Genomic DNA, 27,924 nt, shown 5'->3' with positions numbered 1-27,924 from the left:
CTTCAGGAAGTAGCTGTGAGGACAGGGTATCAGGAAATGACAGAAAACCTGAATACGGAACTGAAGCAGCAGCTCAGTGTCTCTTGCTCTGAAGTGGCAGCACAGAGAGGGAGCCCAGTGACGACGTGAAAGGCTGAGATCTTAGAGCAGACACTCGCACTACTGGAGGTGGGTATTCTGAGCAGTGAGAAAGTTGGGGAGCACAGGTTAAGAGCTGAATTAAGAGGGACCTACCTGGCTCTTAGTCCTCAGTGAGAGAGGAAGTCACTGCTAATAGGCTCTTAAGCCCTTATGGCCAGAGGCCTGGGGGTGAGTGGGTGTGGGTAATGAGTGTCTGGGGATGGAAACAAATGGGGGTCTGGAGCCCAGGGTACAGGATTCAGCAGCCATTCAGGACTCCCTAGTTTCTGCTGACAGTCTACAGCCTCCTCCTAAGGCCTATTGCTCCTAGGCACTGAGGTGGGAGGAAGACCACAGGAGGTGAAGACAAAGTCTCTGTCCTTGGAGAGCATATGGTCTCACAGAGAGACAAAACTCACATAGGAGACATTGTGACAGAGCAGGAAGTAGTTGCTAGGGTATGCCGGAGCTGAGCACCAGTGCAGATGGAGGCCCAGTGCAGGCATGATGGCTTGATTAGGGCTAGTTTCTGTGATTGTAGGATCACATAATCCCAGAATGTCAGAAATGAAGAGGACTGGGTGGATTAGCTAGGTTAACCTCTTCATTTATTTTCCTTTGGGGAAAACTGAACATCAAAGATGTTCAATGATTTACCAAATTAATATTTTTAATTGCTTACCCTGGTACCTGACAAGTAAGTACATACCCTAGGTCATTCCCTTTCCCCTGCTTCCACAGGGACTTAGTAACAGAGCTGGGGTGACCTGACTCAAATTCCATGTACTTTACTGATGCCGTCAGGCAGCCTTGTGATGAGGCCCTTGATTGTCGGCAATCCTGGGCGCCATTCCTCACTAAGTAATTCCCCAGTCCTCTACCTCGAATAGTGCCTCTTGCTTTCCCATTTCTGGAGGGAAGCTCAAGGACACCAAATAGTCTTTGTATCAGAAACTTCCCTTTGTTTCAAAAATACATGAGGATGAAAGGTCTTTTGGGTAAGTTAGGCTGAGGCTTCAGAGGAAGAGCTGGAAAGAGGAGAGGACCCTCAGTTCTCATTGCTTCCTTTTTGATTATGAATATTTCAGAAACTTCTCCTTTCCAGTTTTCTGTGTGAAGTCATTTTCTCAAAAAGCAACCCAGGAGCCAGGAGGACCATAGGCCTTCTCTCCCTGCTCTTGCATCCATAATTGTTGCCCCACAGGGGAAGGCAGAGCTGTTTTGGGTAGGGACTGATCCCACAGTGCAGCCGATTCAGTCACTCTTTCTCCGTTATCTCCACTATCCTTTTTGCATCTCTTTAGCCAATCTCTCCCCCTCCCCCGCCAATTTCCTTGGCCTAGTTTCCAAGGGGATTTTCAGAGTGTAGAGAAATATGAAGTTTTCAAGTGCAAAGGAAAATTGGAGGCTCTGAGGGCCTATATTGGAGACACTATGGAGGCCTAGGAGCATTGTTAAGAGGAACTCATTTAGGAGACAGTGAAGAGCATAGGAAAAGATACCAGTGGAATGAAGAGTCCAGGGAAGGATGGCTAGGGGAGTTGCCAGCTAGCCAGTGGCATCAGGGTCAAGAAGTCTCAGTATCCCCTAAGCAGATAAGCATTGTCCATTGTTTCATCTTCACACAGAGATCCAGGATCCCACAGATGCAGAGCAACTTGCCACTCCTTATGCATAATTGGCAGGGCCAATGGAAACACTGGGGATGTCACAGTAGAATGACAATTTGGCTCCCATTTCATACTAGTGTTCTCTAAATATTTCTTTATTATTTACTTAGTTAATAAAAATCTAATAACTTCTAATGTTCAAAATAAAGAATTCATTACATGTTATTTTTTGAACCAGCCATCTTCCTTAGAAATATAATTGAACCATTTTTAAAAATTAAAGAATAGGTGATTCATTCCCAGAAAATAATGCTTCCCTATAAGTTATTCAGGGTAGGAGTTTCAGCTGACTGCCCTACTGACCTTATGCATCTGTTCAGTAGCTGCTCTTAGAGTAGAGATGGGATAGCAACTTGCACAGGAGTTGGAATTTTTCTCAATAGAATTATGCAGGTGGTAGAGAGGAGTGTAGGTGTTCACTTTATTCAGAGCTGGACCAATACAGACCTGTAACAGGAATCATGTATAGAAACCTGAGTCGGGGCGGGGCGGGGGGGGCACTGGGTGACTCAATGGGTTAGGTCTCTGCCTTTGGCTCAAGTCATGATCTCAGTGTCCTGGGATCGAGCCCCACATCAGGCTCTCTGGTCAGCGGGGAGTCTGCTTCCCCCCCACCCCGTCTCTGCCTGCCTCTTTGCCTACTTCTGATCTCTGTCTCTGTCAAATGGGTAAATAAAGTCTTTAAAAAAAAAAAAAAAAGGAAAAAGAAACCTGAGTGGGATGGTGCTATAATTCTAGGGATACCCTAGTACCTCTCATTGATTGCCACTTCAAGCCACTGCCCAGCTAGCCTTGTGACATGAATGAATGATCCCAGCACTTATTTAACATTACCTCTATTACCTACATTTAACATTAGTTATCATCACCAATATCCATGATGACTTCTCTCCAGACTCTGTAGGCCTAGACCATGTTAGTTTATCTTGAATAAATTATCCTCCCCACTCCTGTAACTGAGCAAAATTATTTTCCTAAAACTTCCATCAGCTTTGCCTCAGGTTCTATTTTATTCTAAGAAAAAAATAACAAAACCATTGGACTGTTCTATCATTGACTTCGGCTTTCTTGGTTTCTCTCCTCTTGATTTTTTCCCCTAATTATTCCCATCTCTGTCACCCTCAGATGTGGAAGTCTATAGTAGGGCATGATGTATCTGTTTCCGTGGAGACACAGGGTGATGACTGGGATACAGACCCTGACTTTGTGGTGAGTTTGGAAATAGCTTTGCTTGCTTGGAAAACCAATAAAAGGTGGAGGTGGGGCAATGAGGGAAAGGCATGTGGGCCATTCTGTCATCTTCCAGGGGGTTTAGAATCTAGGACTAAAATGGTGCTAATTGTGGAACTGACTGGTAGGACAATTGGCTTTCATGAGTGGGAGATGCACGATAGTTGATCTGAGGTTGGGAGGGGACAGGGCAGAGGAGTTTGACACTGTGATTGAGGGGCTATGACAAGCTATGGTGAAGGTGAGGTGCAGGTTAACCTGGGTCTCCTTTGGCCTGTGAGCCAGGATATGAGCTAGACCTGTGTAATTTATGGGGATTCAGTAGTCGTAGCAGACCTGAAGGGAGCAGAAAGGAAGATTTCAGAGCCCACCAGTTTAATTCTAACATGGCAGGGGGCAGTGTTGGGTAAATATAGGGAGAAGTCTGAGTAAAGATCCTAAGTAAAGACCCTGAGTGTACTTTTACAAAAAGTAAAGAGGAGGCAGCAGATGTAGGAGACCTGGAGGGCATGTGTGTCAGCTGCACAGCCTCTCTCAATGTGGCCCATCTCTTGCCATCACTTAGTGCTGAATGCTGTCTTTTGCAGAATGACATCTCTGAGAAGGAGCAACGATGGGGAGCCAAGACCATTGAGGGCTCTGGACGCACAGAGCATATCAAGTAGGTGCCAAAAGGACTGGGGAACAGGAAAAGGGTGTGGGAAAAGCCCAAGGAAAACTTGAAAACTCAGGGGAAAGTAAGGGAATAAAGAGGAGAGGAGGAAGTCAATGTCCATATGTCTTTGCATTTGTTTTTTTTCCTCAAATCTGTTCCTGTGTGTCCCTATGTGTATGATTGTGTATTTCTGTTTCATGTCTCTCCTTTTATCCCCCCCCAACCTTCTTCTCTCTCTTATTTATGACAACTATACTATTTTCCCCAGTGGGTCTATTATAAGGGATTCAGAGAGGAAGTAGCTCATATGCTGAGGTTGTATTACTGTATAGCCTCATAAATATAAATGTGTGTCTAGAATGTAGGTGACTTCAGATGGGCCAAGAAGGATTCAGTAAAACATCAAGATAAATAACTGAATATATACATTGTGAGTGTGTGTGTGTATATATATATAGTAAGAAGAGGGCAAACCAACCCTCCTACTGTAAGAGAAAAGGAACATATCCAAGGGTTTCTGTGGTATATATCATATATTCCCATTGAAAGTTTCCCTCTTCTCCTCCATGGATTGTTCAGGATCATCTAAACAGAGCTGTCTGCTTTGGATTGTATCAGAATGTCAAATATGAGTAGCAAGTAGACACAATAAACAGCATAATAAGAGCAAAAATTAAAAAGCAAAAATTAACAATCACACACTAATTGGCAAAGTTAATACTGCTTAAAACTCCATTTTAGCTACCCACACACACTCTAACAACATTGTTTTTACCTCTTTTCCCCCTAGATTTAAAAAGTGTAAGTGGATACCACGTTACACAAACAACACACTATGAAAACTTGCCTTGTGTTATATAATTTGATAATATTCAATACTATGCATTGTTGTTTGATCAGACATAACAATTTATCTTATGTAAAGATAATGACTATTGTTCTTAAATAAACCAGGGAATTCTGGAAGCAGTTGGAAAGATGAAAAAAAAAAATGGAGCATAGACATGCAGGAAATTTCTTGATGCTCCTTTGCAGGCTCATAGATTAAGGGAAGAAAAAAAAAAGATCCTTTCCTGAGTTTTCCTGAGTAAAGGCTACTCAGGCCTAGTATCCTGAGAACAGTTAAGAGGAGGATACAAATGCTCCTTGTACCTTTCCTCAACCAGTGCCTGTCTCACGCATAGTAGAAGCAAAACATTTTAAGGAAGACTCTTAAATTTTTGCCATGATCTTATAGAAAGAGCTTGAGTTTGGCTATCAAATTAGAGTTAGGTTCAATGGATAACCCAGTAGCTACAAGTGATGTGAATTTAGACATAAATGTCTCCAAATCTCAGTTTATTTGTTTATCAAATGGGGATGATAATGGCTACCCTGCAGAATATGGTTAGAACTCAGTGGGTTAACATGTATCAACTTTCTAGTGCAGTATTTAGCACCTATGAAGCAGCTCAATACTATTTCTCTTTCTTGTTAAATAGATCAGTTTGAATCAGATTTTCTTTCTAAAAACCTAGCATAAACTTGTAAAAAAACGAGTCTTTCTTCTCCCTAAGTAGTATTTACATGGACTGTTGAGTTACACAATTCAGTATATCCATTACCCTAACTGCTGACCCTTGGAATTGTAAAATGTAGTGACCTTGGATGTTACCTTATTAGCCTAACTGGATTTTCTATGATAGCATGAATGGTGGAGACATTTACACAAAAACCCACTCCCCTCCCATTTACCCATGCTACCAAGGTGTAAAAGCCCTCTCTCTGCTATTTCTTAGCAGGTGACAGTGGACAGGGCCCTTTTCCTCTCTGATTCTCAGTTTTCCCACTGGGATTAAAAAGACCTCTTGAGGACCTCCCATTACTAAGTCTCTAATATTCTAGGATTCTCTCTGGCTAGTGGGGGCTAAGCCAATTTTTAAGGTTAAATGGGAATCCCTGTGGGCTTTGGAAAGGAGGGGGAAGTTGGAGAGAAGAATAGTAACTGCAGAGCTGAGATCACTCAGAACAGGAAAAGGAAGTGATTGTGGTTCTCACTAATCTCACTACCTTCCCCCACACCATAATCTTTCTTTTTAAAGTCTGCCTAAAGTATATTTAGTTTGGGGAGTGGCTTGGTAATTCTGTGAATAGCCAAATGAATAGCACAGTGAATAGCTCAAAATGGTTTCCATTCCTTATTTATTGTATAGAGAAGTCCTAGGCCAGGCAACTCCAAGCAACCTAGTGTTTTAGGGCTCTAGTCCTTTCCTCCAGCTTCTTTCCGTCAGTGTTGCTCTCTTTTGCTGATGAGCCTCTTTGCAGTCAGTATATCCCATGTCCATCCTTGGCTGGATGTAAACACTGAGCTGCTTCTTGTCACTATACATTAGTCTTGCTTGTTCCAGAATTTTATGTAAATGCAGCAATACAGAATGTATTCTTTTGTGTCTGTCTTCTTTCACTCAGCATAATTTTTTGAGATCTATCCATGGTATTTACGTATCAGTCTTTTTAAAAAAAAAATTTATTTAAATTCAATTTAGTTAACATACAGCATATTATTAGTTTCAGGGGTAGAATTTAGTGATTCATCAGTTGCTTACAACACCTAGTGCTCAGTCTAAGTGCCTTCCTTAATGCCCATGAACCAATTACCCCATCCCCCCACCCACCCCCCCTCAAGCATCCCTGTTTGTTTCCTAGAGTTAAGAGTCTCTTAAAAGAGGGTTTGCCTCCCTCTCTGTGTATAAATATTCTTTTGTTCCTTTTCACTGTCAGAAGTTTCCCATTGTATGGATATATTATAGTTTGATTTAACCATTATCCTTTTTTAAATTTTATTTTATCTATATTTATTTGACAGAGGTCACAAGTAGGCAGAGAGGCAGGCAGAGAGGCTGGAGATGGGGGGGGGCGGTGAAGCAGGTTCCCTGCTGAGCAGAAAGCCTGTCATAGGGCTTGATCCCAGGACCCTGATATCACCACCTGAGCCAAAGGCAGAGGCTCAACCCAACCCAGGCGCCCCTATCTACTACCATTCTGATGGACATCTAGATTGTTGATAATTTGGAACTATTACAAATAAAGCTGTCATGAACATTTAGGTCCAAATATTTTGTTGACATATATTTTTATTTCTCTTGGGAAATAACTTGGAGTAGAATTGCTGAGTTATATGATAAGTGTATTTATTTTTTTAAGAAATTACCAAACTGTTTTCTGAAAGGAATTTGCCATTTTTTATTCCTATCAATAATGAATGGATTTTAATTGCTCTGCATCCTTGTCTATACTTGGTATTATTAGTATATTTAATTTTTTTACCACTCTTGTGAGTATGTGGTGATTTTAATTTGTATTTTTCTGATGCCTGATTTTGTTGAGCATCTTGCAATATGTCATTCATGTATCTTCATATATCTTCATCTTAAGTGTCTGTTCAAATCTTTTCCTCATTTTTAAAGTAGATCATTTGTATTGTTATTGAGCTTTAATGGTTCTCTATATATTCTGGATATGTCTTTTTTGAGATATGTATTTTACAAATATTTTCTTCCAGCTTAAAACTCACCTTTTCACTTTATTAATGGCATCTTTTGAAGATCAGAAAGTATTACTTCTAATGAAGTCTAATTTTGAAAAATATTTTGACTAACACTTTATATATCTAAGAAACGTTTGCTTACTCCTTCAAATTATGAAAATTTTCTCTTATATTTTGTTCTAAAAGATTTATAAGTTTAGCTTTTACATTTAAATCTATGGTCTCTTTCAAATTAGCTTTTGTGTACAGTGTGAGGCAAAGATTGAGATTTTTTTTTTTTTTTTGCATGGTTGTTTTATTGTTCCAACATCATTAAAAGACTGTTCTTTGGGGGGCATCTGGGTGCTCAGTTGGCTAAGTGTCAGACTCTTGATTTCAGTTCAAGTCATGATCTAAAGGTCATGAGATAGAGCCCCATTTTGGGCTCATCCTGGGTGTGAAGGTTGCTTAAGATTCTCTCTCCCCCTCTCCCTCTGCCCCTCCCCACTCCCCCCCCCCAAATATTGTTCTTTCTCCATTCATTTACCTAGCATCTTTGACCATATATATACAGGTCTATTTCCAGACTTTTTTTTTTTTAATCTATATGTCAATCTTGAATCATACAGCACTGATTATTGGGGCTTTATGATATCTTATAAAGTCATATCATCCTCTAAATTTGTCTCCTTTAAAAAAAAAAAACTTTTCACTCTACCAGGACTTTACATTTCTACATACATTTTAGAATAAACTAGTCAATTACTATAAAAAAAGTCCTGTTCATATTTTGCTTGAAATTACGTTGAATCTGTAGATCATTTTAGAGAAAATTGTTAGCTTAATGATCTTGAATTTTCCTACCCATGAACATGTATTTATTTAGATCTTCTTTAATTTTTTCAGAAATATTTTTCCATGTTCTGGTCTTGGACATATTTTGTTAAATTGCTGCTAAAATACTTCATGTGATTCCATGTGATGATAAGGGGTATTTATTATTAACTTTTGTTTCCAAATGTCCATGGCTAACATAGTCTTCATTCAGTGAAGACTACATATCATGATTCATATCACTACAGTGATATTGCAGGTTTGGTTCCAGATCCTTACAATAAAGTATATATCATAATAAAGCAAGTCAAATGAACTTTTTAAAAAATTTCTCAGTGCATATAAAAGTTATATTTACATTATATTGTAGTCTACTGATGTACAGTGGCATTATATTTTTAAAAGTATGTACATACTTTAAAAATATTTTATCGCTAAAAAATGCTAAGCATCATCTGAACATTCTGTGAGTCATAATTTTTTTTACTGGTGGAAGGTCTTCCTTCACGTTGATGGTTTCTGACTGATCAAGGTAGTGGTTACTAAAGTTGGGGTCACTGTGGCCATTTCTATGGGAAAATTTTCTGTGCCCAAATTGGAAGTTTGCTACATTGATCAACTCCTGTCATCATTGTAGCACTCAACACTGTTTGATAGCATTTTACCCACAATAGAGCTTCTTTCAAAACTGGAGTCAGTTCTCTCAAAACCTGCCACTGCTTTATCATGTAAGTTTATTTAATATTCTAAATCCTTGTTGTTATTTCAACAGTTTTTACAGCATCTTCACTGGGGGTACATTCCAATTCAAGAAACCATTTTCTTTGCTAGTCCATAATAAGCAACTCTTCATCCATTAAAGTTGTATCATGAGGTTGCAGCCGCTCAGTTGCATCTTCAGGCTCCACTTCTAATTCTAGTTCTCTCGCTGTTTCCCCCACAACTGCACTTACTTCCTCCACTGGGGTCTTGAACCCCTCAAAATCATCCATGAGGGCTGGATGCAACTTCCTCTAAACTCCTATTAATGTTGATATTTTTATCTCTCCCTGTGAATTATGAGTGTTCTTAATGGCAGATAGAACGGCAAATCCTTTCCAGACGGTTTTCAGTGTACTTTGCCCAGATCCATCAGTGGAAACACTATCTATGGCAGTGATAGCCTCATGAGATGTATTTCTTAAATTATAAGACTTGAAAGAAGAAATTACTCTTTGATCCATGGGCAGCAGAATTGATGTTGTGTCAGCAGACATGAAAATGACATTAATCATGTAATCTCCATCAAAACTCTTGGGTGACCAAGTGCTTTGTTAATGAGCAATGATATTTTGAAAAGAATCTTTCTGAGCAGCAGGTCTCAACAGTGGACTTAAAATATTCAACAAACCATATTGTAAACAGACATGCTATCATCTGGGCTTTGTTGTTCCATTTAGAGAGCACAGCAGAGTTGATTTAGCACATTTCTTACGGGCTCTGGGATTTTCAGAATGGTAAATGAACACTGGATTCAGCTTAAAATCTTCAGTTGCCTTAGCTCCTAACAAGAGAGTCAACTTGTCATTTGAAGCTCTAAAGCCAAGCACTGACTTCTTCTCTCAAGCTGTGAAAGTCCTAGATGCCATCTTCTGCCAAAAGAAGGCTGTGTTGTCCACACTGGGGTGGACAACATTTTTTAATGTAGCCACCATCATGAATTATCTGAGCTAGATTTTCAGGAGTACTTGCTTGAGCTTCTCCATCAGGACCTGCTGCTTCCTCCTTGCACTTTTATGTTATGGAGATGGCTTCTTTCCTTAAACTTCATGAACCCACCTCTGCTAGCTTCTAACTTTTCTTCTGCAGCTTCCTCACCTCTCTTAGCCTTCCTAGAATTGAGGAGAGTTAGGGCCCTTCTCTGGATTAGGCTTTGGCTTAAGGGAATGTTGTTGTAGGTTTGGTCTTCTATCCAGACCACTCAGACTTTCTCCAAATTAGCAATAAGGCTGTTTCACTGTCCTATCATTCATATTTTCACCAGAGTAGACTTTTAATTTCCTTTACGAGCTTTTCCTTTGTATTCACAACTTGGCTGTTTGGTACAAGAGGCCTAGCTTTGGGTCCATCTTGGCTTTTGACATGCCGTCCTCACAATGCTTAATTATTTCTGACTTTTGATTATTTCTGAACTTGCTTAATGTGATGTTGCCACAAATCTTCAATTTGTTAAAAACACCATACCTGCAAAGTGCAATAAAGTGAAGTGCTCCTAAAATGAGTTATGCCTGTATGTAGAAGTGAAATTGATTTTGATAGTGATCTTGTGTCCTATGAATTTGCCAAATGTACTTAATATTTCTATTAGCACATTTTGTAGATCCTTTAGGATTTTCTACATCTATGAACATATCATCTGTGGATAAAATCTTAGTCTGTGTGACTCACCTTTTTGCTTTTACTTTTGTAACAGGAACAAAAAGATTGGTTCCTTCTCTTAGTTCATCTTTAAGACCTTGGATTTCACTTGGTCCCATAAACTGCATTGCTTTATCAATTCCAAGGTATTTTAAAATTTAAAATAGGCATCTGAGAGTTAATGTGTCAAAAGTTTCTTATGTATGCCACTTGGCACATTGGATTGTAACTTTTTGTATCTCTTCCAACGGCCACTATCTTCATAGTGGAGTGCCTTACAGTCAAAGGTTTAATTAATATTTAATATTTACTAAGTGAAGGAGCAATATAAAAGACCTATTTAGAGTGGCTTCAGCTATATTCTACAGAATTTGATATGAAGTTGGTCTTCTTTGGCCCCAACATTTTTATTTAAATTGTATTATCTATTGGCATGATCCTCTAACTAGCCTTGCTGTCATCCATGAGGGGGAAATTCCTGAATCTCATTTTTACTTACTTTTTCATAAAGATTTTATTTATTTATTTGACAGAGAGAGAGAGAGAGAGAGAGAGATCACAAGTAGGCAGGGAGGCAGGCAGAGATGGGGGGAAGCAGACTCCCCGCTAAGCAGAAAGCCTGATGCCAGGCTGGATCCCAGGACCCTGAGATCATGACCAGAGTTGAAGGCAGAGGCCTTACCCACTGAGCCACACAGGTGCCCCTGAATCTGATTTTTAAATCCCTTTTAAAATCTTGTCTTTACTATGATATAGTTATGACCCATGTGGCAATCATTGGAGTCATTAAGACTTTGCACATTTTTCCTCATTTGAAAGTAATTCTTAGTCCCATTTCTTCATTCTTCATCTGAATATTTTGGTTGGGAAATAACAGCTATTTACATGTTCTTGGAACCAATTGCTTTTTTGACACAGACATTTCTAAAGTGTCAGTGTTGTTGAACTAGCAACACAGGATCTCTGCCTCCATTGCTGCCAAAGGGTTTAGAGCAGGCACGGGAACAGATGGTTCTTCCAGCACTTGGCTTATTTAATTTGGTTCAAAGCCAGCTTTCTAAAATTAACTGTGACTAAAGCTGAGAAGGCTTTTAAAAAAGACTTTTGGTGGGCTTATACTCCAAGACCACCAGATGGATCTATTCTCCCATGAAAGAGGAGAATTTTTGCTGTGGGTTGGCCGTTCTACCTGTAACCAATGTATCTGGTTTTCTGAAGCTAGTGAAGTCCCAGTAACACCACTGCCTCAATTCTCTAAACCTCTATGTCTTGCTGCAGGAAGTCAACTTTTTTATTAAGGATTGTCTTGCCCAAATATTTCTAAGATCCCCTAGAGGTGCTTATAGGTGTCCAAATATCAGTCCTGATTGTCACTCATTGAATCTAGTGCTAGCGCTGAGCTAGTACTTCATATCCTCAGGGCAAAGAGATATGCAGAGATGCTCTCTACCCTCATGGGAAGATGAAAGTGAAGTAAGAAGGAGAATGCCTCTTTTTAGAGCAAGTGATAAGAGTGAATTTAATTGGTTTTTTTTTAAGTCTCTGATAATGGCTTTATAGTTTACTTATTCCTGGTACAGTTACTTTTTTCATTTTAATTTTTTATTTAAAATCAATTTAGTTAATACAGAGTATATTATTAGTTTCAGGGGTAAAATTTAGTGATTCGTCAGGTGCATATAATACCCAGTGCTCATCACATGAAGTGCCCTCTTTAATGCCCGTCACCAATTGACCCTTCCCCCAACCCACATCCCCTCCAGCAGCCCTCCATTTTTCATCTATAATTAAGAGTCTCTTATGGTTTTCCTCCCACTCTGTTTTTATCTTATTTTATTTTACGTTCCCTTCCCCTATGTTCATCTCTTTTGTTTCTTAAACTCTGCATATGAGTGAAATCATAGGATATTTTTCTTTCTCTGACTGACTTATTTCACTTAGCATAATACCCTCTAGTTCCATCCATGTTGTTGCAAATGGCAAGATTTCATTCCTTTTGATGGCTGAGTCATATTCCAGTGTGTGTGTGTGTGTGTGTGTGTGTGTATACACATACCATATCTTCTTTACCCACTTACACTGTTGGGGGGAATCTAAACTGGTGCAGCCACTCAGGAAAACAGTATGGATGTTCCTCAAAAAGTTAAAAAGAGAACTACCCTACAACCCAGCAATTGCACTACTCTGTATTTATCTAAAGGATACAAACATAGGGGCACCTGGGTGGCTCAGTTGGTTAAGCATCTGCCTTCAGCTCAGGTCATGATCCCAGAGTCCTGGGATCAAGCCCCACATCGGGCTCCCTGCTCTGCGGGAAGCCCGCTTTTCCTTCTCCCTCTGCTTGCTGCTCCACCTGCTTGTGCACATGCTCTTGTGTGCACTCTCTCTTTCTCTGTCAAACAAACAAATTAATAAATAAATCTCTAAAAAAATAGGATAAAAACATAGTGATTTGAATGGGCACATGCACCCCAATGCTTATAGCAGCAATGTCCACAGTACCCCAAATATGGAAAGAGCCCAGATGTCCATCGAAAGATGAATAGATTGGTTTTAATTAGCTTTTTTTTTCATTTGGGTATAGTTGATACATAATGTTAAATTAATTTCAGGTGTACAACTTAGTGATTTGACAAGTTTATACATTATGCTACGTTCACCCCAATTGTAGCTACTATCTGTCCTATTACACCACTATTACAATATCATTGACCATATTCCTTATGCTGTGACTATTATTCCTTTTTAATTATTAATATATTCAGTTAGGCAATATGCAGTACATCATTAGTTTTTTATGTAGTGTTCAACGATTCATTAGTTGCATATAATACCCGGTGACTATTATTCTTGTGACATACTTATTCCATAACTGGAAGCCTGCATCTCCCCTTCATCCATTTTCCCCAACCCACATCCCCTCTGGAAACCATCAGTTTGTTCTCTGTATTTATAGATCTGATTCTGCTTTTTGTTTGTTTTACTAGATTTAAGCTTTAGGAATTATCAGATTTGGGAACAGAGGTGAAGGGCATTCATTTTTGCAAGAATATACACTAAATATTTAATGTATAGATAAATCTCCCAAAGCTACCTTTTTCCTAACCATCATTGTTAATGACTTCCTAGTATGCCATTGGGAGGTAATATTGTGATTTACTTAACTATTCTCTGAGTATTGGCCATATAAATTGTTTCTTAATTTTGCTATTAGATATAGTGTTTCAGTGCATAGTATTAGACATTAAGCCTTGCCATATTTAAAATTATTTCCTTGCAGTAGACTCTCAGGACTAGTATGTGTGGGTAATACTAGAGGATTATAGGGTAATACTAGAGGACTATACTAGAGGACATACTAGAGCACTAGTATGTGTGGGTAAGAAGGTATATAAATATTTTTGTGCTTCTTGAGAGAATATCTAATGCCAGAAGGAAAATAACTTCCCAGTTTCAAGAATATAATTGGTGTCACTATTCTCTGATATTCAGGAGCATGAAAAATGAGGAACATATCACTAGGTTACTTAGTGAGCAAAATAACAGACTGTAGGAAATATTATTGGCTGATGGAAAGTGTAAATCAGGCTATGGTCTTATCTCTTATTCCCAGACCAAGTACTTTGGGGACTCAGATTATTGCTAAAAATGAACAACATACCTTGAGACTTCTATTTTTCTGAGAAAGAGAATTCTTTGGCTTCCCTGCTAGATGAGTCTCTGTCATGTGGTTACTTCCAGCATCCACCAGCTGAGGAACAAAGTGTCAGAGGAGCATGATAGTCTCAAGAAGAAGGAGATGGAATCAGGGCCCAAAGCATCCCATGGGTATGGAGGTAGATTTGGGGTGGAAAAAGACCGCATGGACAAGGTAAGTTGAAAGGAAGGTATTTGCTTAAAGACAAAAGATAGATTGATTTGTTTATTGGTATTATGGTTTAAAACTTGTTCAGAAGTCCAGTGTCATTTGTACTTTAAAATAGAAGTGGAAAACAGGATTCAAAAATTTACTGCTTTTAAGTGTTTGTATATTATGTTGATGTTGCAACTTCTCTTATTATTTTCTTTACTGTGTACTTTGGGTTCTTTTTGCATATATATTATACTTTATACCTTATATAATATGCACATGTGAAAAATGTTGATGTGAATTTGTTTATTAGATGCCTTCAAGTATGAATATTGTTTTCCTTTATCCATTAGCTACTCTAAAAGTATGATAAAAATGATTGAATTATAAATCATAGTTTTCATTCATTTTTCTGACCTCAGAAATAGAGATATATGCCTCTAACAAAAAACCGTTTATCTTCAAGGAGAAAAAAACATATCCAGTGAAAGCTGTTAGTTCACCCTCAAGAAGTGTTTTGTTTTGTCATTGTGTAAAATGCAATATAGGCTTATTTTCTTCACAAAGTCCTAGGAAAAAACTAAAATAGATAAACATTCATTCATTCTTAAATTCACAAGCAAATTTGACCTATACAGACCTAAAAATACTGTAAAGTGAGTTCCCAGGACCTCAAACAGGGCAGTGTTTTACATCAGTCTCTGTATTGATAATGTTTATCCTAGCATGAGCTTGGAAATACAGGAAGAAGGAGAAACTTTTTAATTTCTTGAGACCCTGCAAGATACCATTGTTTGGTCTGAAGTACTACTCAAGTCCCAGATTATTAAAGTATCCATATCTAAACACTGGAAGAGAGAGAGAGTTTTCAAAACCAAATAGAAAGTAAAACAATAGATGGAATAAAAAGTGGAAGGGAATAGGAAAGTTATATGCCCTCTGGGGCTACTTGCAGTATTGCAGTATCTCCCTTTGGTGGAGAGTCAGTCACTGTTAAATATCAGGGCTCCGCTGGATCTTCTGACATTTGATGATATCTAGACACAAAGATTCAGAACAAAATCATCTGGTTCTTTTTGTGAAATATGCAATTTGCTGCAGCATTAAGTCAGTTCCCTTTGATCTCTCTTCAGTAACTGCCTTATTCTATTTTGACCCATTAGTCCCCCTTTTTTTTAAGCTTTCCTTTCGGTTTCTGATTTAAATGCTGTCTGTCTACCTCGTCTCTATCTTTGGGGTTCCCAGGACATCCTATAGGAATTTCCTGAATGATGGATTTCTAATAGTACTGAAGAAGACTTAGGATGTGCAAGCCTCCAGAAAAAGTAAACTTGCTCTCCCTGTATCACATATTGCTTGTGTGATACACTGCTGGAGGCTGGGAGACTGACCCAGAATAGAATTTCTGGTATTCTTACATCCCAACCCATGACTGTACAATTTCTTTTTTTTCCCCAGAATTTTGTTTAAATTCAAGTTAGATCAGATATAGTGTAGTTATTAGTTTCTGGGGTAGAATGTAGTGATTCATCAGTTTTATGCAACACTGCTGCTCGTTACATCACGTGCCCTCCTTAATGCCCACCAGCCAGTTACCCCCTCCCACCACACACCTCCCCTCCAGCAACCCTCAGTTTGTTCCCTACAGTTAAGAGTCTTTGATGATATCATTTCATTTTTTATGGTCACTTTTATCTTTCACTCATTCCATCTGATTTTTCTTAGAGTGCTGTGGGTCATGAGTATGTTGCTGAGGTAGAGAAGCACTCTTCTCAGACTGATGCTGCCAAAGGCTTTGGGGGCAAATATGGAGTTGAAAAGGACAGGGCAGACAAGGTAAGTCGCTCCTGTGCTATGCAGCTCAAATCATGTGAGACTTACAGTACTCACACATCGTTGAACGTGGATCTATGCTTCTCCTATGGAAAGACAGGATAGTGGACTCAGGAAGGTCTGTCATGAGGATAGCCCCCATGAACTTCCTAAACAAGTTCCTTGGTGCCATTTTGGGAGACCACATGCTAAGGTGAATAGTGTTAATTTAAATGAGACAAAGATTCTCAAACTCTGTTTAGATAAGGAATCTGTCAAACCACTGATTTTTATTATACCTGTACACATGAAGAAAGAAGAGGGAAATTTCAAAGCTCTTCTTTTAGTCAAACGTCAAAATGTTATAATTTTTTATGCCTTTCAGGAGAACACAGATGTTAGTTTAAGTATTATTACCACAGCAGTGAACAATCAAGTAAAACAAATAACTAGAGTTAGAATGTTTTTAAAAGGTAAATGTTACTTTTCACAGGATTTAGCACCAAATCCCTGACATCCAGAGGTTTTAAAGACTCCTTTGTACAAAAAAAAGTAGTTTTAAAAAGAGGAGATTGCCCAACTAACAGCACCACCCACGTGCCCCAGATCAGACTCTTTGAGCTTGTTTTTTATGGTGCAGGATAGTGTCTTTTCCCTTGCAGCTGCATACGGACAGGACATTTCCTTCACAGCTAGCTGAGATTTTCTTTTTACCTGCCCTTGTTAATTAGGTGGGCCTGAATCCTTCAAGCATTTTAGGGGGGTGGGGAGAAAAGTTCAAAATTGCTATAAGGAAAAGGAAAAAAAAAAAAGAAGGTAATTTTTCAAGGCAGTAATGGAGAATGGAAAATGGAATGTTCTCTAACCTTCCATCTTGCCATTGCCTATCTCTCATCATTCTTTCTTTCATCTGCCTTAGGAGCCACAGACTGAATCACCTAAACAATCAGTGTGTCCTGTAAATTAAACAATACATACTAAGAGCTCTTGAGATGTGAAATCTTGTCTTGCTTAGACACCCATAGGTACTGAGCTAGATGGGAATGCAGCTCTGTGGTGATGTTGAGTATTGGCCAACATATCCGGTCCTGGAGCAGCTAGTATCTCCCAGTTGCCTCTGTCCCATCAAAACACATCTCTGGCTTTCCGCTGCCACTTAGGGAAAGAGAAGAGGCATAGTATAATCAATTAGGAATGGGATAATATTACTTACATGTGCTTTATACTTTACAGGGCACTTTTCTAGTTATTACCTTATTTTAGTTTCATGAGAGTTTGGAGGAAAGCACTAATTTACTGAGTGACACAATGCAAATCCTTTATACACCTTGCCCCATTTAGTATTCACAATGTCCCAAATAAAGAGGGATCATTTCTCCCAATTTTTTGTTGAGGTTAATAAGGCAGGTTTACCTATTTTTAGTTCATATTTGAAGAGACTGAGGCTAAGCAATATAAAGAATATGCCTAAACTTAAACAACTGTAAATAGGGAAGTTTGGGGTTGGGGTTTGAATCTGGAGCTGATGAACATACAAAGCCCATGTTCATGGCTCTGTAGCACACTGGCACTACACCAGCCTGTCAGGCCAGAGTGCTCATCTGTTTCTGGGTTAAACCCCCATTCTAAGTCCTGAGCTCTTAGAAACTAGCCTCTGGCCTGAGCTAGGGGTAAGGATATGTGAGGGAGGGGAAAAACTGTCAGCTCCAGTTCTAACTAATGCACTCTGGTTTTCTCTGTAGTCAGCAGTTGGCTTTGATTACAAAGGCGAAGTGGAGAAGCATGCATCTCAGAAAGGCAAGGACCCTGCTCTTCAGCCTTGCAACCTGACTGACCTGTTCTGCTCAGACTTCACCTCCCAACAGCTGTCATCAACTCCCTCTAGTTCCATGATGTAGTTCCACAGTTTATTTATTTATGTATTTAAAAAGATTTTATTTATTTAAGAGTGAGATAGAGAGAGAGGGAGAGAGAGAGAGAGAGCATAAACAGCATGAGGAGATGAGCAGGGGTGGGAGGAGCATAAGGGGGGAGCACGAGTGGGGGTGGGGGTGGAGCATGAGCTGGGGGTGGGTAAGGGTGGGGGTTGGTGAGGGGCAAAGGGAGAGGGAGAAGGAGGCTCCTCTCTGAGCAGGAAGCCTGATGAGAGGCTTGATCCCAGGACCCTGGGATCATGACCTGAGCCAAAGGCAGATGCTTAACAACTGAGCCATCCAGGCACCCCTCCATGTGTTTTTAAACCCCACAAAAATGAATCATTATTATTATTTAGTGGATACTTATTTAAACTGACCAATGTATTTGTCAAGTTCCTGGAGCATCACTGTTTATTGTATCTCATTATTTGCTCCTTTCTTCTATTTCCTTCTTATTAAAGTATATCCTTTGATAATACTTTCTGCAAGAGCCTACGAAAGAACTCCCAGACTTTGTCTGAAAAATACATTTTGTTCCATTCTTCATTGTTATTTTCCCTTCATCACTTTGAACACTTTGAAGGTATTATTCCATCCTCTTTGGCTACTTTTTTCATCCTCTTTTTAAACTACTCTTGGGTAGTCTAACCATCATTCCTTTGTAGGTAACATGTTTTATCTCTCTGTTCTATTCTTTTTTTTCATGAAAGACTTTCTTTTTGTCTCTGATATTCTCAAATATCATCAGGATATATCTAGGGGTTGGATCTATTTCTCTTATCCTACATGAGACTTATTGATCCTCTTCAACCTGAGAAATACTTCCATTATTGAAAGTCTCAGGCATTTTTTCTTTGGATAGTGCCTCTCCTTCTCTCTCTTTTATTCCTTCTTCTAGAACACATTCTGGTGTGTATTGGAAATTGTCATTCTCATTCGGATGTCTATTTTTATTTTGATTTTTTAAAAGATTGATTGATTGATTGATTTTAGCAAGAGAGTATAGGGGTAAGGGGCAGAGGGAGAGGGAGAGAGAGTAGTAAGCAGGCTCCATGCCCAGTGCAGAGCCAGTTGTAGGGCCTTATCTCATGATCCTAAGAATCATGACCTGAGCCGAAATCAGTTGTCAGATGCTTAACCAGCTGAGTCATCCAGGTGCCCCAACCATATGGACTATCTTGGTGAATGTTCTATGTGCATGAAAAAAAGTGTATTCTGCAGTTTGGGGATATAATGTTCTGTAAATGTCATTTAGGTCTTGTTGCTAATGTGATTTGGGCCTTATATGATTTTAGATTCTTTTTGTCTAAACATTCTATCAATTAATGTAAGAGGAGTATCAAAATTTTTTATCTAGGATCTCAGATTTTTCTATTTCTCTTCCTGTTTCTGTCAGTTTTTGTTTCGTGAGTTGTGATTCTGTTAATAGGTTATACCAGCATACATATCCCTCATTAATGGTGATTTGTTCTCTTATTGTGTTATATCTCTCTTGTCTCTTACAATGCATTTTATATTGAGGTCTACTCTGTCTCATATTCCTGCCATCTTTCTGATACATATTCTTTCTGTGGTATGTATTTTTCTAGGTCAGAATTAATTTCTCAGCTTAGAATTCCTGTGAAATATAAGTGGTATAAAACTGGATATTTGCATTCTACCTACGCAGGGTAGGCCTGGAATTTCTGAGTCCCATAGATAAAATTTCCCCCTACCAAATGCTGAACAAACTACTATCCCCCTCACCATTTCCCCACACAAATGAGTATAATTTTTCTAGAACTCTTTTATAAGAACAGGCAGACTGCCATTTCTTTTTTTTTTAATTAATTAATTTATTTTTTCAGCATAACAGTATTCATTGTTTTTGCACAACACCCAGTGCTCCATGCAAAACGTGCCCTCCCTATTACCCACCACCTGGTTCCCCCAACCTCCCACCCCCGCCCCTTCAAAACCCTCAGTTTGCTTTTCAGAGTCCATACAGACTGCCATTTCTTATCCCCCAGCCCCCTGTTCTTATATAAGAACACATGACTCTAGTTCCTAATCCACAGACAATAAATTTGGAACTTAAAACACCCCCTGGGTTTTCTGAGTCAGCTCATAATTACCCTCATCTTTACTGATTTGATTCATCTATTTGTTTCTGGAGGCAGTTTTTTTTTCTTGTCTCTTGAGCTTCACTATTAAAAAAAAGAAAGATTGTTATATTTTATCAGACATTTCTAAGTGTTTATATGGGAGTAGGGACAGGCATAAATTTTGTATGTATCTTCCTTCCCCCCCCAATAATCTGTCCTTACATTCTCTATACCTTCCCCTTCCTTGAAGAAGGGAGAAAACTGAAATGGTCCCCTCTTCTTGGGATGGAAGTAAAGGAGGGGAAAGGAGTGAACAATGTTGAATTAAAGTTTACAAAAGATGGCTTAGGACACTTTCTCTTTAATTCACCTAGATTCTAGCGCTCTGCCTTCCCAGGCCTCTATCCCTCTGCACCCATTTCTCCTGACTTCTCTCTTCCACAATACCTTCCTGTGGGATGAGAGTGGGCTCTCATGACTACTCTTTCCACCACAGATTACTCTCATGGCTTTGGAGGCCGCTATGGGATAGAGAAGGATAAACGGGACAAGGCCGCTCTGGGATATGACTACAAAGGAGAAACAGAGAAACATGAGTCTCAGAGAGGTGAGTTGGAGTTGGAGAGGAAAGAGGTCACACAGTAGCATAGAGCTCTCCTTCCTTTCTGAAAGCTGACACAGAGGACCCAGAATACGGAGGTACAGATGTGCAGTGGATGTGATGGTATAAAGGGTAAATGTATATATGTGAGGGGGTGGGGAGAAACCAGGAAGGTAGAGAGGAAAACAGCAAGATTAGGAGCGGGACAGAGGAGACCAAAGAGGAGTCACTGACTAAAGGGTAAAGACAGACAGGCTGGGTGATGACACATGGGTGATATGGCTATGTGTCTTACGGGCCACTCTGTCTCATAAGGACAGAGAGGTCTCTCTCTTCCCTGGGACACATAGGGGATGGCTGAAGGGTTCTCCTTATTTTTTTTCCCTGTTTCTTCCTTTATATTCCTTCCTTTTCTGTCACTTCTCTCTTTTTTTCTTCATATCTCCCTCCCATCCATTCTCTCTCAATCCTTTTCTGCCTTTTCCCATCCATGCCTCTGTCTATCCTCTGATTCTCATACCTCCTCATCCATCTGTTTTCCACATTCCTGTCTTCTGGTCTTTCTTCCCATGATTCCTCTACCTACACATTCCTAGCATTTTAACTCTTCTTATGACTTTCAAAACTTTTGTCCTGTAGATTATGCCAAGGGCTTTGGTGGTCAGTATGGAATCCAGAAGGACCGAGTGGATAAGGTAAAGCACCATCACACCAATGTCTTGAGAATAGGTCCCTAAACTGCTAAGTGTCCTGAGCTGTCTTCCTATACTCCCCACTGACTGCCTTTAGCATCTAATGGACAAGTCTTCTGCAGCCTGAGCTTTAACTAAGGAGAATGGAGGGAGTCAGAGAGAGACAAACACATAAACTACAGGGCAAGGTGATGTTTGAAATTTCACTGATTGCTAGGCATTGCTTAATTCAATCTGTAATCTCTCTTCACTCCATTCACATCAGTTCTTCTTCATGCATTGGCTGGGGCCCTGCCCCTAAGTCTAGGCAACTGGACTTAGAGGTGTGAGACTCAAGGTACACTGACCTTTCAAAAAGGGGAGCTGAGCCCACCAGTTTAGAACTTCTTTATCCCGCTCTCTGCCACAAAATAACAATATCAGAATACCCTATTTAACTACTGAGCATCAAATGGTCAGGGATACCTCCTATAGAGGCCCTAAACCCCAATACTGACTTTGGGTCATTACCATCCCTTTCTCCTCCCCACACCATGTATACTCTTCTCCTCCCTGCAGAGTGCTGTTGGCTTCAATGAAATGGAGGCTCCAACCACAGCTTATAAAAAGACGACACCCATTGAAGCTGGTGAGTCTTAACAATTCCTTTTCTCCATGTTCCTCAACCACCTCTCCCTTCTCATTCTTTCTTATGCCTAGACTACCTCCTCCCATGCCTTTAACTACCTAGACTAGCTGAGATAGACTTGACCCTGCCCATATATTTCCAGATTCACACTCCTAAAAAAAAAAACAGGTTAAGTGTATAGAGAGACAGAGTGACATTGGAAAGGAACTGTAAGCAGAGATCACAGGGAGGAAGGGATCGGGAGCCATTTGGGGAGAATACAGAAGGACAAGAGCTTGGGATGTGGGAAGAGAGGGTGGGTGGTTGTCAGAGGGCATACAGATTTAAGGAATGTAGAGAGGAAATGATGGTAGTTAGGGGAGCAAGGCTTGTAACTTAGAAAGGACAATAGTCGGAGATTGCACGGCCTGACTACATGGAAATTTGGGCTTTAGGGCTCCATCCTCCTTCTGTAATCCCCTTGTTCCCCCATTAGTACCTCTTTTTTTAAAAAAAAGATTTTATTTATTTATTTGACAGAGAGAGAGAGAGATCACAAGTAGACAGAGGCAGGCAGAGAGAGAGGGGGAAGCAGGCTCCCTGCTGAGTGGAGAACCCTATGTGGGGCCCGATCCCAGGACCCTGAGATCATGACCTGAGCCGAAGGCAGTAGCTTAACCCACTGAGCCACCCAGGTGCCCCCCATTAGTACCTCTTTACCTTTCCTCTCATGAGTTCCTCTCCATCTGCTCTCTGCTTGGATATTTAACCAATTCCCTTTTTTCCTTTGAGTGCCAACCCCCACCCCTACCTGTGACCCAAGACAATCCTAATTCTTCTTGCCTGTGTCTGCAGCTTCTAGTGGTGCCCGTGGGTTGAAGGCAAAATTTGAGTCTATGGCTGAGGAGAAGAGGAAGCGGGAGGAAGAAGAAAAGGCACAGCAGATAGCCAGGCAGCAACAGGAGAGAAAGGCCCTGATAAAGATGAGCCATGAGGCTAAGCAGCCAGTGGACACTGTGGGAGAGCCAGAAGTGCCAGCCCCGGTGCCCAAGAAAATCTCTTCAGAGGTGAGTGCTTGGCCTTCTGGGGTTCACATCCAGGATTCCTTGCCCAGATGTGAGCCTAAGGAGTCCAAATCATTGACGGAAAGTAAGGCACAGGTCTCCCTGTTGTCAGGCAGTCTAAAATCTTTCTGTCTTCAGGAAGATTTCAGTCTGAGTGATTGGGCCTCATATATAACAAAATGTTAGGGGAGGAAAATCCCAGATTTACATAAACCAAGATTTGCATATTTGACTGTGCAGCTGGTCATTGTTGCAGGAACAAGAGGAAGAGCTATCACTTCAGGTTGGAGCCCACCTTGGGGGGTGGTTGATTTGGATTGGGAGAGACAGGAAGAGGTGTTCCTGGTCAATATAAGATAAAAGAGGGAGGTTTAGATACTTACAAGAGAGATGCTTTTTTCTTCCTAGGCCTGGCCTCCAGCAGGGAGTTGTCCATCATCAGAGCCTGGGCCTGTGAGAACCAGTAAGGAACACCCAATGCCTGCCCTGCCCTTGAAGCAGAATCCCCCAGAGGTAAGTGGACCCCCAAAGATTGCCTGCTCCTTTCCCCTCTCCTCAAGTCCTAGGAAGGTGGACCATATGAAGTGACTGACCATCATGGTTTGTCTGGTACCATCCCAGTCTTAGCACTGAAAGTCTTGCATTCTGGGGGTCATGCAGTCCTGGCCAGACCAGGACACTTGGGCATCCTGACTGTGGTATACCCAACAATGTATTTTTGCTTCAATTTTTTCCTGATCATTCAAGGAATCAGACTTGTTTTCCATTTCCCTCTCCTCACATTTCCCTCCTATCACCTCTTGGTAGGTGTTTTGAGTAGGTGGGCATGGGAGGAGGTCAAGGAATGAAGATGGATAAAAGACTGGGTTTTCTAGGAGAGGTTATTAGATGGAGGTAAGGATAGAGGGTAGAAGTGGTAGGATGGTGATACATGGAAGTCTTAGTTAGCAGTCCTCCATTGGAGGTTTTAGAGAGGCAGGTCCTGGTGGGTGAAAGTTGCTCTGATCCACACCATCTTCTTCTCTCAGGAAGAAGAGCCCCCAGCTTTGCCACCCAGGACTCTGGAAGGCCTGCAGCTGGAAGAAGAGCCAGTATATGAAGCAGAGCCTGAGCCTGATGCTGAGCCTGAGAATGACTATGAGGATGTTGGAGAAATGGATAGACAGGAGCAGGATGGTGAACCAGATGGGGACTATGAAGATGTGCTTGAAATTGAGAATCCATCTTGTCCCTCCACTCTGGCTGGTGAGTGGTGGGGGAGAAACAGCTCCTGAATTGGGTCTAGTCCAGGGTAGGGCAAGAGGAAGAATTTCCCCATTCTCTGGAAGGACCTGTTTTCCTTCTCCATGTTGGTGAGACCATGTTTATATCTCTCATTATGCAGAATCATCTAGCTACCCAGCTGGGACTGGACCAGGGATCTCAGCTATTGCCTTGTATGATTACCAAGGAGGTAGGTTTGGAGTTGACTCAGGGGTCTTATGCCTGGAGGCCCTTACTAAGAGAGAGGGAGATGGATTCTGGGGGTCAGTGAAGGACCAGCCTTGGCATCAAGAAGAACAACGCTTTCCCTCCCTGAGGTTTATAAGGGTTACTGTCTGACCATACTAATATTCCATCAATTGCCTCCCCAGAGGGAAGTGACGAGATTTCCTTTGATCCTGATGATATCATCACTGACATTGAGATGGTGGACGAAGGCTGGTGGCGGGGACGTTGCCATGGCCACTTTGGACTCTTTCCTGCAAACTATGTCAAGCCCCTTCAGTAATTGGCCCTCCCTGTCTTCTGCACTGTGATTTCCCATGGCCAAAATGGTTCTGCCTCCACTCATGCCCCATTCCTGCTGCAAGGGTCATGAGTTGCCAGATATTTTAGACAGACTTTCCTCTCCTTCTCCACTAGGGGTTGGGGCAGAGACAGCATGAGGAAGCGGTCTCCTTCCACTCAGTGTCCTCTCTACCTGAGATGAGCTCATGGACGTTTATCTTGTGGTCCTTCCTCCTTCCCCATGAATGCTTCCTCCAATACCCCAAGTACTTCCTTGCTCCGTTTGTGAGCTCTGAGCCTCCTGGTTTGCTTACATGGGAAGGTACATCTAAATTGCCTGGTTTGCCTGGCTGTGCTATTAACCCACTCTATGTTTCTGCAGAGATTTTTTTTTTAATTCTTCTCTCTCTTCAGTCTTAAATCAGAAATAAAATGGAACTATGATTCATTTCTTTGCTGAGGTAAATAGTACTTTTTATGTAGCCCTCAGTGCCTCTACTCTCATGGCTCCAATTCTTCCCTCTTTCAAGCATATCTATAAGACGTCCTCATGTCTTCCCTGTACCCTGGATATCAAGGGTTGGGCCTTTTCCTTAGACTGTATTTAAACCCAATCCAAAACACAATGACCTGGAAAATGGCGGTAAGATGGGGTGCCAGGGGGCCAGGAAGAGTCCACAGTAAAGAGTTCAACATTTTTGGCTTTAGCAGTTGTGAGAGGCTGTACACTTTCTTCCTGGGAATAATGACTACATTCTTTTAGGACATGACTCTTGAGGAAGAAACCCCAATTGTGGGATTGAAAGGAGGAAAAGGGAGATTTGGCCAATAAAAAGAGACTAAAGCTAAAGGACCACACACTTGAGTAAGGTGTTAAGAGGATAGGGTCAGAGACAGTGGCTTCTACTAGAGAACATTCAGGCTCTCTTGTACCTAGTTGACTGAAATTGATAACCAAGTAGAGGGCAGACACAGGAAACTTAAGAACATTCTATATGGTCCAGGGCCAAGGCTGATAAGAAAAGAGGTGAATCCATTTGGATAGCTAGTGGTAGACAAAAAGCAAATCACCAAACAAATGATGGGGTTGAGAAAGAATGAGAGGCCCCAGCCCACTGGGTTCAGCAAGCTCTAATAGGAGATAATGGGCAAAATCAAAATAAAATTCAGGGATTTGGAGCAAAGATAAAGAAAACAGTGGGATCAAGGGGGAGCTAGGATTAGTGATTGAGATCCAGAATTGCTCTAGGACTTCGTAAAGTTGGTGAGCTCCTAACATGACTAGAGCACTGCATCCCTCAGGCTGGTTCTTGGTTTTTCTTTGGGACACACACTCCTTTGTTTCCACAATGACCTGTGTGCCAGGGATTCACAAATCTGTCTTTAGACCTAACTTACAAGACTCACCCAGGTAGCCATCCAGAGTGCAAAACAGCTTTTATTTCTGCTTCTATGGACATTGGGATTTCCAGCATCCGGAGGCAAGTCATCAGAGATATACACAGTCTCATTCTTCACTTCAGTTTGACTTGATAGCACACAGAGACCAGACTCTCAAAGTGGTTTTCCGGTTACATCTCCAAGCCCCACATTGCTTTTCAATTTTCCTTTCATTAGAAGACAGAAACTTCCTTTCTGTTTCAGTGCTACAGACTTCACCCTCCACATCTGGCTGATCTCTACTCTGGATTACATTCTTGGTGGTGCTACTCAGTAAGGGGTCTGTTCATAGACACCACCCTGTCCAATCTCCTATCCCTATTCCTTTTCACTCCCCTCAGCTTCTTCTTAATCTGAGGCCATGTCTAGCTGTCTTGCCTCTGTCAGGTAATTCTGGTGCTCATGCTACTCACCATGGCCTCATCTCATGAATCCAGTCATTCTTCTGTCTGACCCACAGTTGCTCTAAGAGGCTTCCTTTTTGCTCCCACTGCCTTCTCATCATAAAATGTGCTTGTTTGGGTAGACCTGTCGACACCTGTAGTATCCTGGTTTCCTGCAACATATTCAATTAAATATCTTAACAAATGTGTTTGATGATGTTGATCAATATTGCTCCAAAGGCAACAACTAGGAAAATAAAGATGAACTGCAAGTGTGCAGCCCACAGAGCCATATGGGCAGTCTCCTGGATGTTCTGTAGGACCTACCCTGCCCAGGTTGTAAAGGAAAATACTCTACTCTCTTCCTTTCTCTTTAATTCTCATCTGCCCAAGAGCAGCCCCTCACTTTCATCTCCCTTGGTCAATAGCTCCCCTTTCTCTCTTTGTCTAATAAAAGAAGAAACCCAGAGTGAACTACAGGAGCTTTCTTTCTCCAGGTATGAGGGAGCTAGATTCAAAACACATGGAACTGATACCTGAAGAACTTTTCCTTTTTTCCATTTCAGTGTTCAGTTGTTTCCAGTTACTCATCTTCACTGAATAAAATCATACCTCACACTCTAGTTGTATTTTTAGAAAATGGTGCCTTATATACAAATGTGAAATATAAACCAAGCAAAATGGATTAAGAAACATAGAGTTACATTACCAACTAGTAAGTTGTGGTGCCTGATAATGGAGCAGGTTTCTACTCTGAGACTTGCTCAGACTTGCTTGTGACTCTTCTCACAAGTGTCCTCTACTTCATCTATACTAGCTCTGTACCATGTTCAGAGAGAGAGAGACCCAGTCAACAATAAGCATCCAGATTGACTAGACTCTTTCTTTTTGTTATCTAAATTCTTTGTTCTCTGCTTCCCCATAATATCTGTCCTCCTTTTCCCCTCTTTCTCACTTGCTTCAGGACTGCTGGGAAAATGGCACTGATTCAGGTGAGAGGGAAAGAAACCCAAGATAAATAGCTCAGTATGCCCTGTTTCTGCTACATCTGGAGAGATCTGAAAGGATATGTTTTTTGCACATGACTTAAGGGCATAAAGGCACAATCAATTAGCTCCATCTAGTTCCCAACTTAAAGTCACATCTGTCTAAAACTTACCTAGTAAATAAAGAAAAGCTACATAAAATCACAACCACTGTAGAACATTATGTAAGGTTTTACTGTACCAAAAATCTTACCCTAAGTTATTGGCACTGGTATGACATTGTTTAGGGTGATTCTCAACCCAGGGTG

General features: G+C 40.8%; 1 protein-coding gene across 1 annotated transcript; it reads left to right on the top strand.

The window, feature by feature from the left end:
• Positions 1-42: 42 nt before the first annotated feature.
• Positions 43-26,839, top strand: HCLS1 (hematopoietic cell-specific Lyn substrate 1). Its single transcript, XM_046003333.1, has 14 exons — positions 43-168; positions 2,916-2,999; positions 3,608-3,681; positions 14,153-14,282; positions 15,987-16,097; positions 17,816-17,870; positions 20,570-20,680; positions 21,314-21,369; positions 21,925-21,994; positions 22,829-23,040; positions 23,446-23,550; positions 24,066-24,282; positions 24,422-24,490; positions 24,672-26,839. Exons 2-14 carry the CDS (start codon positions 2,916-2,918, stop codon positions 24,806-24,808), a joined length of 1,431 nt encoding a protein of 476 aa, XP_045859289.1. The 5' UTR covers positions 43-168; the 3' UTR covers positions 24,809-26,839.
• Positions 26,840-27,924: the final 1,085 nt, after the last annotated feature.

Source organism: Meles meles, chromosome 4, assembly GCF_922984935.1.
Source record: "Meles meles chromosome 4, mMelMel3.1 paternal haplotype, whole genome shotgun sequence".
NCBI classification, from domain to species: Eukaryota; Metazoa; Chordata; class Mammalia; order Carnivora; family Mustelidae; genus Meles; species Meles meles.
The sequence above is the reverse complement of the archived record's forward strand: the minus strand, read 5'-3'. Positions and strand labels throughout refer to the sequence as shown.